Source organism: Cherax quadricarinatus, chromosome 46 (genome assembly GCF_038502225.1).
Source record: "Cherax quadricarinatus isolate ZL_2023a chromosome 46, ASM3850222v1, whole genome shotgun sequence".
NCBI lineage: Eukaryota > Metazoa > Arthropoda > Malacostraca > Decapoda > Parastacidae > Cherax > Cherax quadricarinatus.
The window spans coordinates 1011837-1029648 of record NC_091337.1 but is presented as its reverse complement, the minus strand read 5'-3'; the positions used below and the strand labels follow the sequence as shown (position 1 = coordinate 1029648).

Below are 17812 nucleotides of genomic sequence, written 5' to 3'. Positions count from 1 at the left end.
CAAAGTTCAAAAGTAAACAAATCATGCTAAGCGTTCAATACATGTCAACTGGTGAGTCTAATATTCTTTCACAAGTGCACTGATATTATTTATACCATTTCTACACTAACACAGTAGTCTGCATAACAGTAAATCTTCTATTTTTTTGAGAGAATAAAAATTCAAAGTGGAAAGCAAAAGAATGTAAGGGGGGCGTGGGGACGTGACTAATGAACAGAAGAAATGTTATTTTAGTGCCAGGAATGTCTTTCTTGTTTATTCTGGACCCTATTTGGAAATTGGCATCTTTTGAAATTTGTGTGAAATTGGCAAAATTGCTAAATTCTGGCCACTTTATTGGATAGTTGAAATCAGTAAATGGGTGGTTTCTTGTACTCATTCGATATAAAAAATGGAGTTCTAGCGAAATAGTTATGATTTTTGTTGACCAGTACACTGGAATTGGCCAAAAATGGGGCTCAGTGGGCAAAATCGCCGATGCATAAACATCGTCGAGACCGACAACTTCGTGAGAGCATAATTCCGTAAGTGTTCCATCAAATTTCATACTTTTGGTGTCATTATGATCGGGAAAAGATTCTCTATCTTTTCATAAGAATTTTTTTTTTTTTTTTAAATTTGGAGACCCTGAGAACAAGTCTCGGAGAGGGCCTGGGGACCCTAAAAGGGTTAATGACTTAAGTACTGTGAACCCTTGCCAGTAGTTTGGATTAAACGCTTAGGGTGAAAAATGCTTCAAGTACAATAAGACTTACACCCGAACTGAGGAATGAAGTTGTAAAGAAAGCCAGCAGAACAAAAACTTAAAGCTAAAACAATAGATTAACAGAGAGGACATAATCATAATATACAAACAATGAATGAGGTAGGTGGACTATACAGCATGAGTGAGGGTGAGAAGCACTAGGATGGCTAGATGGTTAAATCACTTATGTAAATCATAAGGTAAAAATAGAGCTGGGAGCTATATGACTACATACCTCATGGTACCACTACTCAATGCCAACTGGCAGTAAGACCATTCTCCTGTGCAGACTAGGGAGGTGGTCTAGAATTTTGTGCAGACTCTGAAATTTAATGTTCTTATTAAAAGTGCCATCTCCTTGTGTAAGAAGACCATGAAATATTTCTTCATGAAGAAAGAAAGTGGAGCTGAAGGACGGTAGAAACGAAAGTTAGTGAGGAAGCCCAGATGTCAAGCAAGTTCGTCATGCCCTTCTTTGAAAAGCCCAGAACAGCTTGTTAAGACACATTCCATGGAGTTGCCTGCACCTGCTACAGGTTTGTTAGAATCCAAAGGTAGATCAAGTACAAATGTGTCACAAGCTGAGGAAGAAGCCAAATCAGATAAATAAAAGTGTGACAAGACGAAAAGTGAGGCTGCCAGAGAGAACATGGACATGAAAAGTGGAAGTGGCATAATATCTTGATGAAAATCCTTCAGTGCACAAAATTCCTTGCACTCAAAGCCTGGCTTTTCGAGGAAACAGGGAGGCACTTCAACTGGATGATAACTCCAGTGTGGGGAAATTTCCTTGGCTTATTGAAACTACTGTCCATCTTTGATCCTGTCATGAAAGAATACCTGTGACCAGAGCGAATTCGTCCACATGCTGGCATCCACTGTTTGCCAGAGTTTACCGAGATTGCTATTTAGATAATGCTAACCATCGCAGTTTCCTTCGCCAGCTGTGAGAGATCATTCAGCAAGTTATAACTAATACTTTTGTATTTGAGAGCCTCCTTGGGTCAAGGCAGACTGTGATCTTGCTCTGCTAAGTGTAGAAAGAGAAGAAACTGAAAAAAATTGAATTTGAACACGTCATAAACCATCAGTGAAAACAAGGAAGGTGCAGTTGTAATTTTCATGTAGTGCTATAATTTGTTAATTAAGATTAACAAGCTTGACTTATATTTTTGAGCTTATTTTATGGTAAAGTTATTTAAAAGATGGGTGTCAGATGTTTGGACAGGGGCACAATTTCAGTGCTTTCCATAGGCACTGTTTTCTGTAGATATGCTCGTGGCCGAGACCGCTAATTTCGTACTTTTGGTGTCATTACCTGCTAAAAAGGATTCTCTGCCATTTCACTTTTTTATTTTGACGCTGAGAACTATTTTCTGATTGGTGGTTTGGACAGTGAAAGGGTTAACACTCCAAGCTGTGTGTGGGATTGGGGAGGGGGAAGTGCAGGTTTAGAAAATGGCTACACTTCTGTCTCAAATCCAAAATGCTGTTCATTGTATTTTAGTGTTATAAAACAGTTTCAGTAATACAACAATTTGGAACTCTGGAGACACCAGAGTCTGTTTTATATGATGGTCCATGTTGGTTTGGGGTGGGATGAGGTCGGTGAAGTGGCGTAAGTGTATCAGGCAATGCCTCAGTCTTGCCTCGCCATACCCTATCCTATACCTTGCTGGTCACTAACTTTTTTTTCTGTCTAATAAAACAATTGGGACTGACCCAGTAATTTTAACTGATAGATTTAAAACTTTACATGAAAGGGCTAAAGGCTCTGGCAGCTCCTCCCATTTGAGCACAATGCATGTTTATTGCCTGTGTTCTTACCTTCAAGAAGTTTATGGTAACTTGACTGGTGCCCACTCTATACCTCATTTCATCCTCCCACTTCACAGTCTATTATTGTATGTTCTTTTTATTTTATATTTAATTTTTTAAGGCATAACACTTTTGAACTATTTTTCTCTTACACTACACCACTATTCCAGTGTTGAATACCACTACCTCAGTAAGCTACTCAGGATACTGTAAATATTTTCATCTGGCAGAACCAGATTGCCCATTAAATGTTCCCCAGACTTCACTGGCACTGCACAATGTACACCCAGGCTGGAAAAGATTCAGCCCCTGGGATAAATTTGGTCCATTGAATTGTGGCCTGTCATGTATTTATCATTCTGGGGGGGAAAAAAAAACTTTAATCATTATACGGAAGATGGGCACTCAAAACATCAGAGCTCCATCTTCCCTCGACTTCATTAGGGAAGGATAAAGACAACCTCCAAGGTAAGACTATTAGCCAGCAAGATTGATATACCTAAATTACTAATTATGTTGTGCCTTGACTTCATATTTTAATTACCTTTAGTGTTTGTATTAGTATTAATAATGAAAGAAAGCTAAGAGATTTATTTACTTACTAAAAATTTGTGTTAATATTGTCCTTGTATTCTGCCTCTACAAATACAAGACATTACTTCTTGCTAATACTGTATTATGTATTGGCATCTGTATTGTGTGGCTCATGAAGTATACCATCTTTCATGAAGTGACCCACCAGCCAAAATAATTGCTCATTCTTGCTGTACACTATTTTCTTTTGACTTCATTCAAAAAATCAGATATTTCATGTTTTTTGTTTATTGAAATGTAGCATTATACTTTGAGCTCTCTTGTATAATCTCCCCTGCTCTACTGCCTCCATGACCTGCAGATTATTATTGTTTGTCCAGATTAATTTATGGACACCCCAGAGGACACTTTGTGAAATAGAATGACACCCAGCTTGTCATAAGGACGCCAAATTTAAGGTCATTACGATGCTGAGAAGCAACTTAAAGTAACAAATACGGTGGTACAGGAAGTTATAACATTTGTCATGTTGACCCATGTGCTACCTGGGCACATGTTGCCCCACCCACCTTTAGACCTTATTACTGTTTATCGTACCTGACCCTTGCATGTACCTTGTCTATATAAACCTCTTTCTTGTGCCTCGTGTATATTAGGAGTAAGCAAGGTCTTGGGGCCTGGATGGATAAACCATAGATTAAAACATATCCTAGGTCAAAAGAGAAGCATTTACATGCAAATCAAAAGAGGGGCAGGGCATTTAAGGAGTCGTCATATTCAGTTAAAGAGAAAAATAAAAGCAGGGAGAATAAGAAGTTGATTCTTTCAGTGACTATCATGTAGAACTACGTTGAGGCCAGGGTTCCTCATGTTATTCTATGCCAGCTTACCTGAGTGAGCTCAGCTCGCTCGGATAAGCTGTGAGTGGTAAATTTTGGCCTAGATACGGGAGAATGGGTCTGTGCGGTGAGTGTACAGAATATTAAAAAAATTCTACCCTGCGTGTTGGATGAAAGGAAAAGCAAAACTCTGACTACGTATTTGGTTTAACCCTTTCACTCTGTTACACAGAACTACACCATTGAGTCCAGGGTCCATAATGTAGTTCATCATTAGCTCAGCTTAGATAAGCTCTGAGTGGTAAGTTTTGGCCTAGATATGAGAGAATGGTTCAGTGCAGCAAGTGTGCACAGTTTAATAAAAATCCTGCCTAACGTGGTGCTTGATGGGAAAAACAAAACTGTTGCCATGTTTATGGTTTAACATTGCGACTTGTTGGTGTTTTTAATAAGGGTTTTTAATAAGTCTGGTTAAATTATTGGGATGCTGTAAACATGACCAATTTTTCCTTGTTATATTTTATTATCCAAGGAAGAGTAAATCTATCTTTTGTGAATAAGAATTCAAAAAGGAAGGCAAGTGTAATATAGGAGAGGGCTGGAGACATGGCTAATTGTTTATTATGGACTATTTTTAAATTTTAATATTTTAATTGTGTAAAATATGTTAAATTACTGACCTTTGTGCACGTCATAGGATAATTGAAATACTATTGAATGGGCGGTTTCTTAGTGTTCAGTCGATAGAAAGGCATGCTAGTGAAATAACTAAGAATTTGGTCAAGTGGAACACTAGAATTGGCATAAAATAGGACTCAAAGTAAGTGAAATCACCAGTGTGTAAATTGTCAAGACCACCAGCTTTGGTCCTACATAATTCCATAAATTAGTCATCAAATTTCATACTTTTTTTGTCATTACCTTCAGAAGAAGATTCTGTACCATTTAAGTAGAAAATGTATTAAAAATAAAAAAAGTGGACACAGCAATATTAATTTTGTGAATTTGGACAGTGTAAAGGCTAAAATAATGAATTAGAGGCATTTTCTAAGATGAATTTTATGGTTTTATTAGCTGTTTTTTTTTTTTTGATTGTCATTAAATAGAATGGAAGACATACTACTGAAACAGAGATGATTTTTGTTGGTTACAGAACTAGAAGTAGCTTGAACTTGGGCTCAAAGTAGTGGATATATTAGGTTTTTACAGTTTTTCCTGCAGATGGGTAAGCCTCCCTACACCCCCGCCAGTCTCTTTTATGAATTTTTAATAGGTATAATTTAATTATTGGGATGCCAACAGCCAATCATTCCTGGTTATATGTATTTTATTATCTGGGATATAGAATAAATCTTCTATTTTTGTGTGATTATCAATTCAAAATGAAAGGGAAGTTTAATAGAGGTGGCCTGGGGACATGATAAATGAACAGAGGAAATGTTTTAGTGCCAGGAATGTCTATATTGTTTATTTTGTACTATTTATTTTTATATTGGTATTTTTTTAATTTTGTGTAAAAAACTGGCCAAATTACTGACTTCTGTGCACTTAATAGTTGAATTTCCAGTTTGTTTAATCACTAGAATGGAAGGCATACTAGCAAAATAGCTAAGAATATGATTGAAATGGAGCAATATAGTTGTCTTAAAACAGGACTTAATTGGTGAAATTGCAGATGCATAAATTGTGCTTAGATCACTAACTTTTTTGCCTGTAAAATTCCATAAGGTTTTCCACTACATTTCATGCATTTGGTGTCATTACATTCAGAAAGATTGTAAAGTTGCAACGAATTCAAAGACCAACCCTTCTTCAAGGGGGGCTCCTTGGCGTGGTGAAGAGGCTCTTGGTCTGAGGAATTAGACCTGTCGGTCTCCTTCCTCAGACCGAACCTAATTACCCCCCAATCCCCCGTTCCCTATCCCATCCTCCCCTTTTTCCTTTCCTCCTCCTCCTCTCCACCCCTCCCTTTTGCCCTTCCTTTTTGGCCTTTGGGATTTTTTTTTTTTTTTCCCACAGGCACGCTAGTTCCTAGGTAGGGGAAAGGGTACCGGGGTCCATCCCATTCCGTTGAGGTTCTTGGCGGTGGCGTAGTTTGCCGTGGAATCTGGATTGCCTGGGGATGTCCCGATCCCTCTCCGGTATCCCGGAGGGTGGCTTTGGGTGTCTCTCAGGTGACGGGTGTATCTCTGGAAGCCACCTTTCGGATTTCGGGGGTGGTGCCCGAAGGAGGTATGCTTTGTGGCGGATTTCCGGCCGCCCTCTCTTTTGTCCACCGAGGTAGCTCGGCAGATGTGAGGTTGCTATCCCGGATTGCCGGTTTACTGGCATGATGGGTAGGGTATGGCACGGGTTCCATGCTGCATCTGCTCTACTTGCGGTGCTGAGGTCCTCTTGGGCGCGGAGGGAGATTTCTGGCCCTTTCATTCCTCCTAGGAACTATCCCTCCCTGGTCCCCCCTTTTTTTTTATTCTTTTTTTTTTTTTCTTTTTTACTTTCTTTTCTTTTTTTTTTCTTAAAAACAAAAAGAAAGAAGTAACCTAACCATGGCAGCCCTAGTCCATGAACCTGCTACCCCCGGGCCGCTTCTTGATACCGCACCCTGTTCTGACCCCGCCTCGTCTTTGGACCACTCTTCGGACACTGCTCATGCCTCTGTACCTCTTGCCGGTGCTGTTTCCTCACCCGCTTCAGGTACCGAGGCCTCGACTGACTCCTTCGATTTATCTGACCTTCGCTCTCCTCTGACTATGCTTCCGGCCTCTCCCTCTACGGTGCGGCAATTTTCGAATCGCCGGCCCGTTCCACGTCGGACCAACTCTGGTCCCATGCCTAAACGCCAACGACAATTACCTGCTGATGATACTTCTCCACCTTCTCGTTCTTTTCAGAAAAAATTGACACGTCGTTCAATACCTTTCCACGCTCAGTTTCAGACTGCACAAGTGACTAAATTCTTCACTTTACGTGCGACTTCCTCTACTGCCTATCTTTCTGACCATAGTATTGGCAAAGCGCTCCTACGCCACATTGGTAGAGACATTTCCTTTCATGCTCTTAAGAGTGGTACACGCATCATCACAGTCCAGAATTCTACCCAAGCTCATGATCTTTCTCTTCTTTCACATATCGATACTATTGCTATCACTATCGAAAAACATCATTCCCTCAATTCTAGTAGTGGTACTGTTATTCTGCCCCATACCATAATCCAACAGAATTTTCAGACATGTGGCAATGACATTCTCGAACAGCTAGAACTCCAAGATCTCCCAATTCTCAAGGTAGACACTTATGTTCTTCCCGCCTGCGGGCAATGTGGCTCGTTTAACTTTTGACAGCCGTGAACTTCCATCCTCTGTTTATGTAGCAGGACATCGGTTACAAGTTCGGAAGGTGATCCCTACACCGCAACAATGTAGGAATTGCTGGCGATTTGGCCACCCAGCAAAATATTGCAGATCTATTGCCGAATGCCCAGTTTGTGGTGCCGATAACCATTCTAATACATCTTGCAGTCGACCTCCCTCTTGCCTTAATTGTCATGAGTCTCCCTTATGCTATGGCAGTTTCTCATCTCCGCCTCCAAGGGAGACTACCCCGTGTTTCTTATTCTTGTGTTTCAAAACGTCTCCCCACTTCTGGGGTCCCATCTTCTGCAGCCTCCTCTGCGGTTGCCAGTCCCATAGTCACTCCTGTATCTAATTCTTTTGCTGTCCTTACTTCTTCGTGTTCTCCCTCACAAACCCCGGCATCGACAAGACCTCGTATGACACCTCCTCCCAATCGTCCCTCTACTTCTCAGAGGTCCAACAAATCTCCTTTAACCCCTCCTTCCCTTCATCCACCTCCACATTTTTCCTTCCCGGTCTCTGTACCTAGATCTTCCCCTTTCACTGGCTCCGTTACAAGTGTGGAGGTTCATCCTCCTCCTCGTATTGTGCCTTCCTCCCGTCCCCTCCCAAGTTTCTTCCTCTTCTGGCACCTCCTGGGTTTCTGCCTCTTCTGTCCCCTCCCACACTTCTCCAGTTCCCTCCACCCTTTCGCCCCCCTCCCCCCTACCTTGGTACAATCCATTACAGCTCCGATCTTTACTCAAACTCCTCCTCCTTCCATCTAAAATATTGTCTCCCATATGACGTCTCTGAACTCCGAAACACTTGAAGCAATCTCTGAATATCTTGCAGAGACCAAACCATCAATGGACACTGATCCACAATCTGTTCCTTCTCTTTTCTCTTCTCCATCTGTGCAACTCCTTTCTTCACAACGCACCGTTCCTTCGCTACTTGAACATTTTCCTTTGCCACCGCACGTGGATTTTTCTAACCCCTCTAGTCCGTAGGTACCCTTACCTGCGGATTTCAGGTATCTTTATCTTTGCCAATCGTGGCCTATTTACAGTGGAATATTCGCGGCCTCAGGGGTAATCGGGGTGAGCTTCAGATGTTGCTCTCCCAGTTTTCCCCTGTTGGTGTTTGCTTACAGGAACAAAAATTACACTCTGCTGTTATCTATCCCATCTCAGGCTATAATTTATTGTATTCTTCAGATCATTTTCCTGATGGGACCTTTAATGATAGTGCCCTTCTTCTATGCACTGATATTCCGTACCATCAGCTATTTGTTTGTACTTCGCTGCATTACACAGCAACCCGTATCCACTTGCATAGGTGGTATACGCTCTGTTCTTTATATCTCTCTCCTTCTCAGGCATTATCTATTCCGGATATTGCCTTTCTTGTTTCGTCATTACCCCCACCACTTCTGTTACTTGGCGATTTTAATGCCCATCATTTCCTCTGGGGGGGGGGGGTCTCACTGTGATTCCCGTGGCATTCAGTTAGAGGCTTTTCTTGCTACCCACCCCCTCCATGTTTTAAATACAGGTACTCGCACCCATTTTGATCCTTGGACTTTCACTCTCTCTTGCGTCGATCTCTCAGTCTGCTCTTCCTCCGCCGCATTAGACTTCACCTGGTCTGTTCTCCCGGATTTACATGACAGTGATCATTTCCCAATCATTCTTACTTCCCCTTCATATTCACCACCTCTTCGTATCCCACGCTGGCAGTTTGATCAGGCAAATTGGAACCTTTACTCACAACTAACTGTTTTTAGTGAGGTTCCTTCTTCGTCCTCCATTGATGAGCTTTTACACCTCTTCTCGTCCTCTGTTTTACCCGCAGCTTCTCATTGTATGCCCCAAACTTGGGGCAGGCTTTCTCAGAAATGCGTGCCTTGGTGGTCTCCTGCTTGTGCTCGTGCAGTACGTTTGAAACGCACTGCGTGGGGCAGGTACAGGTACAATAGAACCACGGAGAGACTTCTTGATTTTAAGCAGAAGCATGTGATTGCTCGCCGTGTCATCCGTGACGCTAAACGCACTTGCTGGTGAGATTGTCTCCACCATCACCTTGGCTTCCTCTATGAGTGCAGTCTGGAAAAAAGTACGAAAACTGAGTGGTAAATATTCTCCTGACCCGGCTGCTGTTCTGCGGGTTGGCGGTGTTGATATAGCAAACCCACTAGATGTTGCCAATGAAATTGGCAATCATCTGGTTCGTATTTCTCAGGGGCTCCATCTATGCCCCTCGTTTCTTTCCTCAAAGTCTGCCAGAGAGTTAGCACCCTTGGACTTTTCTTCTCTCAGAGAAGAACAGTATAATGTGCCTTTTACACTTCAAGAACTGGAGGCAACACACTCCGCTTCCCAATCATCGGCAGCTGGGCCCGACGACATTCATATTCGTATGCTACAACATTTACATCAGTCAGCCCTTACAGTCCTATTACGCCTTTTCAATCTTATTTGGTGACAAGGAGTCCTTCCACAGCCGTGGAATTCTGCCATTGTTCTCCTTTTCCGCAAACCAGGCACTATGGGACATGAAGCCTCCCACTATCGTCCCATTGCTCTTACCAGTGCAGTTTGCAAAGTGATGGAACGCCTGGTAAATAGACGTTCAGTGTGGTATTTAGAGAGACACAACACACTCTCCACTCATCAATATGGCTTTCGTAAGGGACGTTCTACCATAGGCCCCTTGCTACGCTTGGATACGTATGTTCGTAATGCCTTTGCAAATAACCACTCGGTTATTGCCATATTTTTTGACCTTGAGAAGGCATATGACACAACTTGGAGGTATAATATTTTAGCCCAAGCCCACTCCTTAGGCTTTCGAGGCAATCTACCATCCTTCCTTAAGAACTTTTTAACTGACAGGCATTTCCGTGTTCGGGTTAATAATGTGCTCTCCCCGGACTTTATCCAAGCTGAAGGTGTCCCCCAGGGATGTGTTCTGAGCACAACACTTTTTTCTCCTTGCTATTAATGATTTGACCTCTAGTCTTCCATCAAATATTTGGTCATCACTCTATGTTGATGACTTCGCTATTGCCTGTGCAGGCGCTGACTGTCACCTCATTACAGTTTCTCTCCAGCATGCAGTCGACCGTGTTTCCAATTGGGCCACCACACATGGGTTTAAATTTTCCAGCACTAAAACCCACCAAATTACTTTCACTAGACGCTCTGTCATCTCCGATCATCCTTTGTACCTCTATGGCTCTCGTATTCCTGAACGTGATAGTCAAGTTTCTGGGCCTCCTCTTTGACCGTAGGTTATCCTGGAAACCTCACATTACCTCTCTGAAGGCAACTTGTCACAGCCGGCTGAACCTTCTTAAAACCCTTGCTCATCTTTTATGGGGAGCTGATCGTCGAACTCTCCTTCGCCTACATTCCACCCTCATTTTATCGAAACTTGATTATGGTGACCAGATCTATTCAGCGGCCTCTCCTGCTACTCTCTAGCCTTAACCCCATTCATCACCAAGGATTAAGTTTATGCCTTGGTGCTTTTCGCTCTTCCCCTGTCAAGAGCCTCTATGCAGAAGCGAAATTTCCATCCTTATCCGATCGCCGTGATGCCCATTGCCTTCGCTACTATGTACGCTCTCATGATCTCCACAATCCTTCCATTTATAGAATGGTCACTGATATTAGTAGGCATTATTTGTTTGCCGCCCCTGTTTATTCTGTCCCTTCTCTCTTCGCCTACATTTGCTCTAGTCTTCTCTTCAATTACCACCATTCTATGTTCATGTAGCATCTCACTTTTCCCTACCCCCTGAGAAGTTCCAGCTGTTTGAGTCTGTTCTTTCTCTCTCCCTTGCTCGAAAGCCCAACTGTCTACGGTCGCTTCCCGTTCTCTTTTTCTTGACCACTTCCACTCTCATTCTCATGCCATTGCAGTGTACACAGATGGCTCTAAGTCTTCTGACTGCGTAGGATTCGCAGCAGTGTTTCTGGACAGCGTCGTACGAGGGCATTTACTATCTTCGGCTAGTATCTTTACTGCTGAATTGTGTGCCATTCTTGCAGCACTAATCCGTATTGCATCTATACCTGTGTCATCATTTGTGGTTGTCTCAGACTCCTTTAGTGCTTTACAGGCTATACAGAAATTTGATACACCTCACCCCTTAGTCCTCTGTATCCAACTTTGGCTACGCCGCATCTCTACCAAGCATAAAGATATTTTTTTTGTTGGGTCCGTGGTCATGTTGACGTACAGGGCAATGAACAGGAAGACACTGCTGTGTGGTCAGCAGTACATGACCTACCAGTTTCATATAGAGGTGTTCCATTTACGGACTATTTTGCTGCAATAGCTACCCACCTTCACACCCGTTGGCAACAACGTTGGTCTACCCTACTCGGTAACAAACTTCAGTCTATTAAACCGAGTATAGGTTACTGGCCGTCTTGTCACCAGTGCCGAGGTTGTGAGACTACTCTCTCCCGTCTCCGCATTGGCCATACTCGTCTTACTCATGGATCTCATGGAGAGGTGCCCTGCTCCTCTCTGTGAGAATTATCAAGTTCCATTATCGGTTAGCCACATTCTGTTAAACTGCCCACTTTATCAATGAGCACGCAGAATTTACCTCCAACGTCGTCTTCACTCCGCTGCTCTCTCTTTACCTTCCCTTCTCGCTGATGGACCCACCTTTCATCCGGACTCTCTCATTGACTTTTTGACAATAACTGACTGACTTCACAAACTCTGATGATACCTTCAGCCCTTTCTACCTTGATCTCTTGCTACCCTCTACCCTGCACTATTCCCTACCCCGCTGTTTTCTGTAACCTACTGATCTCCCCTCCCCCTTCTGCTGCCCAATACCCTCGCTTCCTTTCCTACCCTGCAGCGCTGTATAGCCCTTGTGGCTTAGCGCTTCTTTTTTATTATAATAATGAAGAGGGTTCAGGTGGTTCAAACATTTAGAGAAGTGTAACAAAATAGTGTGACTTGGATGAAGTATAAATCTGTAGTGGAGGGAAGGTGGGGTAGGGATCATACTAGGTAAGGTTGGGGTAAAGGTGTTTTGTATTCGAGCGACACAAACAACCAGGAAGTATGTGTGAGCCCGATAGATAGGAGTGTGTGGAGGCAAGTGCTTATGATTTGTAGTGCTGTTTGAGCAAGGTAACATGTAACAAGGGATTGAGGGAAATCAGTTAGCCAGAGGAGTCCTTGAGGCGAGACGTACAGTGCCTGTACTCTGAAGGAGGGATGGAGATGTTTGCAGTTTTGAACTGTAGTATTTTTTGCACCTCTGACAAGACAGTGATGGAGGGAACTAAGACAGGACTTTCCGCAATTGGTTCAAGTTGGAAAAATTTGGATTAAGAAAGGATATAGGAAAGCAGTAGTTTGGTAATAGTTGTGGATGAGAACAAACTCTAGTACTGTCACTGAAGTGATAACTGCAATGACAGTACTCAATTTGGACCTGCCTGGCATGGGCCAGTAGGCCTGCTGCAGTGCTCCTTGTGTTCTTATGTAAAACTTCAAAACGGAAGAGGCTAATGCATATACAAATGATTGCATCATGCCTTGACTAAACAATTAAATCCTTTAGCAAGATACAAAATAATTAGGCAATTTTTAGATGTGAATGAGTAGAAAGTAAGTCCAGTGTCTTTCCACAGTATCCAGAAAGCCTTGTGTGTTTCTTCCCCAAGAGCCATATCAGTTAATGGGAGCTGCTTATTAATGCATGTTTAGAGTTAACTTGTTTAATATAGTAAACCATATTAATATCTTATTGTAAAATTATCTATTCCATTAAATTGCATTTTTTGTTTGTGGGTGTTATATAAAGCTTCTCAGCTGTATTAATAGAACTCGTGTACAATAAATACTTAGGTTTGTTTGTTACTATACTAGTCCTATTAGCAGTGGATACCCTTCATGCAAACTGCATGGCCACCTAGTGCTTTGTTCCTTTTTTTTTATTTTTTTTATTTTTTTTATTCCCATAAATGTTTTTCCCATTTTTACTTGCATCTTGCTGTATTAATGTTTCTACTCTAATTTGTATGGATTTGCTAAGAGCAACTCATTTTTCTTTATTTTTATGTTCAAGGAAATGATTTCATTGCTTCTTCAAAACTGAGTTACATTATAAATTTATTTGGCATGTTTCAGGTGATCCTTTAGAGTTAATAACACAAAATCATTTGAAATGTTTGGAGGAATATTTTACCACCTTTAAAATCCTTGAGGAGGATTTTGATATTCTAAGTGTTAAAAAAAAAAAATACCATAGGCGGGGATAGAACCTGCAATCAGAGAGCCATAAAACTCCAGACCGATGCTCTAGCTCTCTGATCGCGGGTTCTATCCCCACCCGTGGTATGGTTTGTTTGCAATAGTGTCATTACGATTTTGAGTCGCTAAGTGTTAAGTTTGTCAAAGGAACAAAGTATCATACAGATAAATCAAGTTAGCTTATATTTGGTGGTATAATATGTTTAATTTTTATGATTTTCACAGATGGATGAGGACCCGGTTCATGGATTCTCTCAGACGTTTGTTCTCAAACCAATGAATGAATCCTTCTACATCCAGCATGACTCTTTCCGTCTCGTCATTCATAACCACTAGATCATCGCTTTTTTGTCAATCACATGACCATGGACATCAGCTAGTGAATCATCATTTCCAACCACAGGCTATCAATCAAATTAAACTATAATCATGAGTGCATGAGTGACAAATATGAATTGGAAGCCATTTGTAGGAATCATGCAGTATGATGAGAACATGTTTTATGCAAGACATGCTTATGGCTCTTGTAATAGACTTAATTTGTCTGAGAAATACTTAACATTCTTTTGAAGAAAGATTGCACAATGCGTGTGCAGTTTCCCTCTGTAACTACTGCATCAGCCAACTTGAAAAGCAGTACTTGTGAATACAGGAAAATAAGATGTTTAATGGATGAACATGAGTACACAAATTGATCTGCTAATTACATTCTAAGGTTTGCAAATGGCATTTCCAAGAAGTTACTACAAGGCAGTCACATTGTGAATATTGTCACCGAACTCATACGCTTAAATAATGTCCCAGAAACGGGAACTTATTGCTTTTGTTATATGGTGCAGATGCAAGTTTGGGAACAGCTAACTGAGATACATTTTGGGTGGCACTTTCTTGGCTGTATCTGTGTTAAGATTGCTTAATATGCTGTTTCATAAGTTTCTCTAAAATTTTGAATGAGTAATGCCACTTGCTAGGTTAAGGATTGCTGTTACTGATTTGACATTTTTTTTGATGCACACAAACACTTAAAACATATCGTTGGAGAGGACAGTATGAGCCTCAAATTGGTTTAAAGGCTAATGATGAGTGATTTCCTCAGTACTAATTAGTTTTAACACAATATCTATCTTGTTGATAGTCACTCATGTCCTCCAGATTAATGAATGACTGTTATTGTTCAGAGGCAATTATAAACTGGTTTTGGCTTTATACTTTAACATGTTACATAAATATCTGGCCTTTGATGTATATCACAGTTTGGTTGGTACAATGTCTGCCTAATAGATAGCTGACTTGAATATTAACATTGTTGTATATGTTCTAGAAAGTTTTTATATTTGTAAATTTATTTTTTTTTTATTACTGCACTCTCAATTATAACAACTTAGTGGATATAATTTATCATTTTGTTGTCATGGTACCGTGCACTTTTATTTATTTCTTTTATAATTTCTCTGTGAGAACTCGTATGTATTTTAACACAGTTGCATGGTTAATATGTTGCTGTGATTTGTTTCTTACTGTCTGGGAAATCTGCCATTAATTCATTAGTTTTAACATTGTTATAAGTTTGCTGGTTTCAATGATAACCCGTGAATTTGTACATCAGAATCACTCGGTGAGATATGTTTGTTTTTGAATTGTACTTTGTAATATAATCAGAAATGAATATTTACAGAATGGTGCTTAGTGTTACATTTTTCACTCTGATACAAAACACGATTGTTTGATATTGAAGCTAAGGGGAAAGAATCACTCTTAAAAGGATTAATGTATTCCTTTTGTTTCCATATTTAAAAGGTTATATTTATCTGCCACTATATGTAGTGTTGTTCATTTTTTGTTGTCCTTAAAAGCATAAAATGATCCTTGGCAATTTTAGGTGCAGCATCTATAGGGTAGTCAAAGTACCAACTTTATTCCCTTCAGTCTCCTATATCAAGGGCACCTGGGTAACTTTTTCACATGTAAAATTGCCCTTGCATCATCAGTAGTTTAATTAAAATGATATTCTTACATAATCAAAAGTCTTATTCAGCCTTGTTAGTAATAAGTTTTATTTTTAATTATTTTGTACTCTATTGATAAATCTTATTCATAGTTGAACTTTATATATGTACTCTTTTTCATTAGTTTTGACAAGGACGGACTTGGTCTTTACCATGGTTGCTAAAGGTAAATCTTTTATTATATCTATATACAGGAAAGGGAATCGGTAACTTCATGCACTGGCCAGGGAGGTATACCATCTTTTAGGAGTGAAGAAGAACAGGATGTGAGTGTGGGGGGGGGTGCGTGAGGCATTACGTAGAATGAAAGGGGGTAAAGCAGCTGGAACTGACAGGATCATGACAGAAATGTTAAAAGCAGGGGGGGATATAGTGTAGGAGTGGTTGGTATTTTTGTTTAATAAATGTATGAAAGAGGGGAAGGTACCTAGGGATTGGCAGAGAGTATGTATAGTCCCTTTATATAAAGGGAAGGGGGACAAAAGAGATTGTAAAAATTATAGAGGAATAAGTTTACTGAGTATACCAGGAAAAGTGTATGGTAGGGTTATAATTGAAAGAATTAGAGGTAAGACAGAATGTAGGATTGAGGATGAGCAAGGAGGTTTCAGAGTGGGTAGGGGATGCGTAGATCGTGTTTACATTGAAGCATGTATGTGAACAGTATTTAGATAAAGGTAGGGAAGTTTTTATTGCATTTATGGATTTAGACGCTGTAAGTCTGTTGAGTATACCTGGTAAAGTGTATGGTAGAGTTATAATTGAAAGAATTAAGAGTAAGACGGAAAATAGGATAGTAGATGAACAAGGAGGCTTTAGGAAAGGTAGGGGGTGTGTGGACCAGGTGTTTACAGTGAAACATATAAGTGAACAGTATTTAGATAAGGCTAAAGAGGTCTTTGTGGCATTTATGGATTTGGAAAAGGCGTATGATAGGGTGGATAGGGGGGCAATGTGGCAGATGTTGCAAGTGTATGGTGTAGGAGGTAGGTTACTGAAAGCAGTGAAGAGTTTTTACGAGGATAGTGAGGCTCAAGTTAGAGTATGTAGGAAAGAGGGAAATTTTTTCCCAGTAAAAGTAGGCCTTAGACAAGGATGTGTGATGTCACCGTGGTTTAATATATTTATAGATGGGGTTGTAAGAGAAGTAAATGCGAGGGTCTTGGCAAGAGGCGTGGAGTTAAAAGATAAAGAATCACACACAAAGTGGGAGTTGTCACAGCTGCTCTTTGCTGATGACACTGTGCTCTTGGGAGATTCTGAAGAGAAGTTGCAGAGATTGGTGGATGAATTTGGTAGGGTGTGCAAAAGAAGAAAATTAAAGGTGAATACAGGAAAGAGTAAGGTTATGAGGATAACAAAAAGATTAGGTGATGAAAGATTGAATATCAGATTGGAGGGAGAGAGTATGGAGGAGGTGAACGTATTCAGATATTTGGGAGTGGACGTGTCAGCAGATGGGTCTATGAAAGATGAGGTGAATCATAGAATTGATGAGGGAAAAAGAGTGAGTGGTGCACTTAGGAGTCTGTGGAGACAAAGAACTTTGTCCTTGGAGGCAAAGAGGGGAATGTATGAGAGTATATTTTTACCAACGCTCTTATATGGGTGTGAAGCATGGGTGATGAATTTTGCAGCGAGGAGAAGGCTGGAGGCAGTGGAGATGTCATGTCTGAGGGCAATGTGTGGTGTGAATATAATGCAGAGAATTCGTAGTTTGGAAGTTAGGAGGAGGTGCGGGATTACCAAAACTGTTGTCCAGAGGGCTGAAGAAGGGTTGTTGAGGTGGTTCGGACATGTAGAGAGAATGGAGCGAAACAGAATGACTTCAAGAGTGTATTAGTCTGTAGTGGAAGGAAGGCGGGGTAGGGGTCGGCCTAGGAAAGGTTGGAGGGAGGGGGTAAAGGAGATTTTGTGTGCAAGGGGCTTGGACTTCCAGCAGGCATGTGTGAGCGTGTTTGATAGGAGTGAATGGAGACAAATGGTTTTTAATACTTGACGTGCTGTTGGAGTGTGAGCAAAGTAACATTTATGAAGGGATTCAGGGAAACCGGCAGGCCGGACTTGAGTCCTGGAGATGGGAAGTACAGTGCCTGCACTCTGAAGGAGGGGTGTTAATGTTGCAGTTTAAAAACTGTAGTGTAAAGCACCCTTCTGGCAAGACAGTGATGGAGTGAATGATGGTGAAAGTTTTTCTTTTTCGGGCCACCCTGCCTTGGTGGGAATCGGCCAGTGTGATAATAA

The 17812-nt window shown here is 41.1% G+C and overlaps 1 protein-coding gene across 3 annotated transcripts in view; it reads left to right on the top strand.

Moving 5' to 3' along the window:
* LOC128696729 (probable nuclear transport factor 2) overlaps positions 1 to 15586 on the top strand; it is a 29345-nt gene extending 13759 nt beyond the window's left edge. For all 3 annotated transcript variants that reach the window (XR_011393197.1, XR_011393196.1, XM_070094427.1), the window contains one exon: positions 13788 to 15586. Coding sequence is in view for 1 of the 3 variants with exons in the window: in XM_070094427.1 (XP_069950528.1) it covers positions 13788 to 13898 (111 nt within the window). In the remaining 2 variants the exon portion in view is untranslated. The remainder of the gene's footprint in view (positions 1 to 13787) is intronic.
* Positions 15587 to 17812: the final 2226 nt, after the last annotated feature.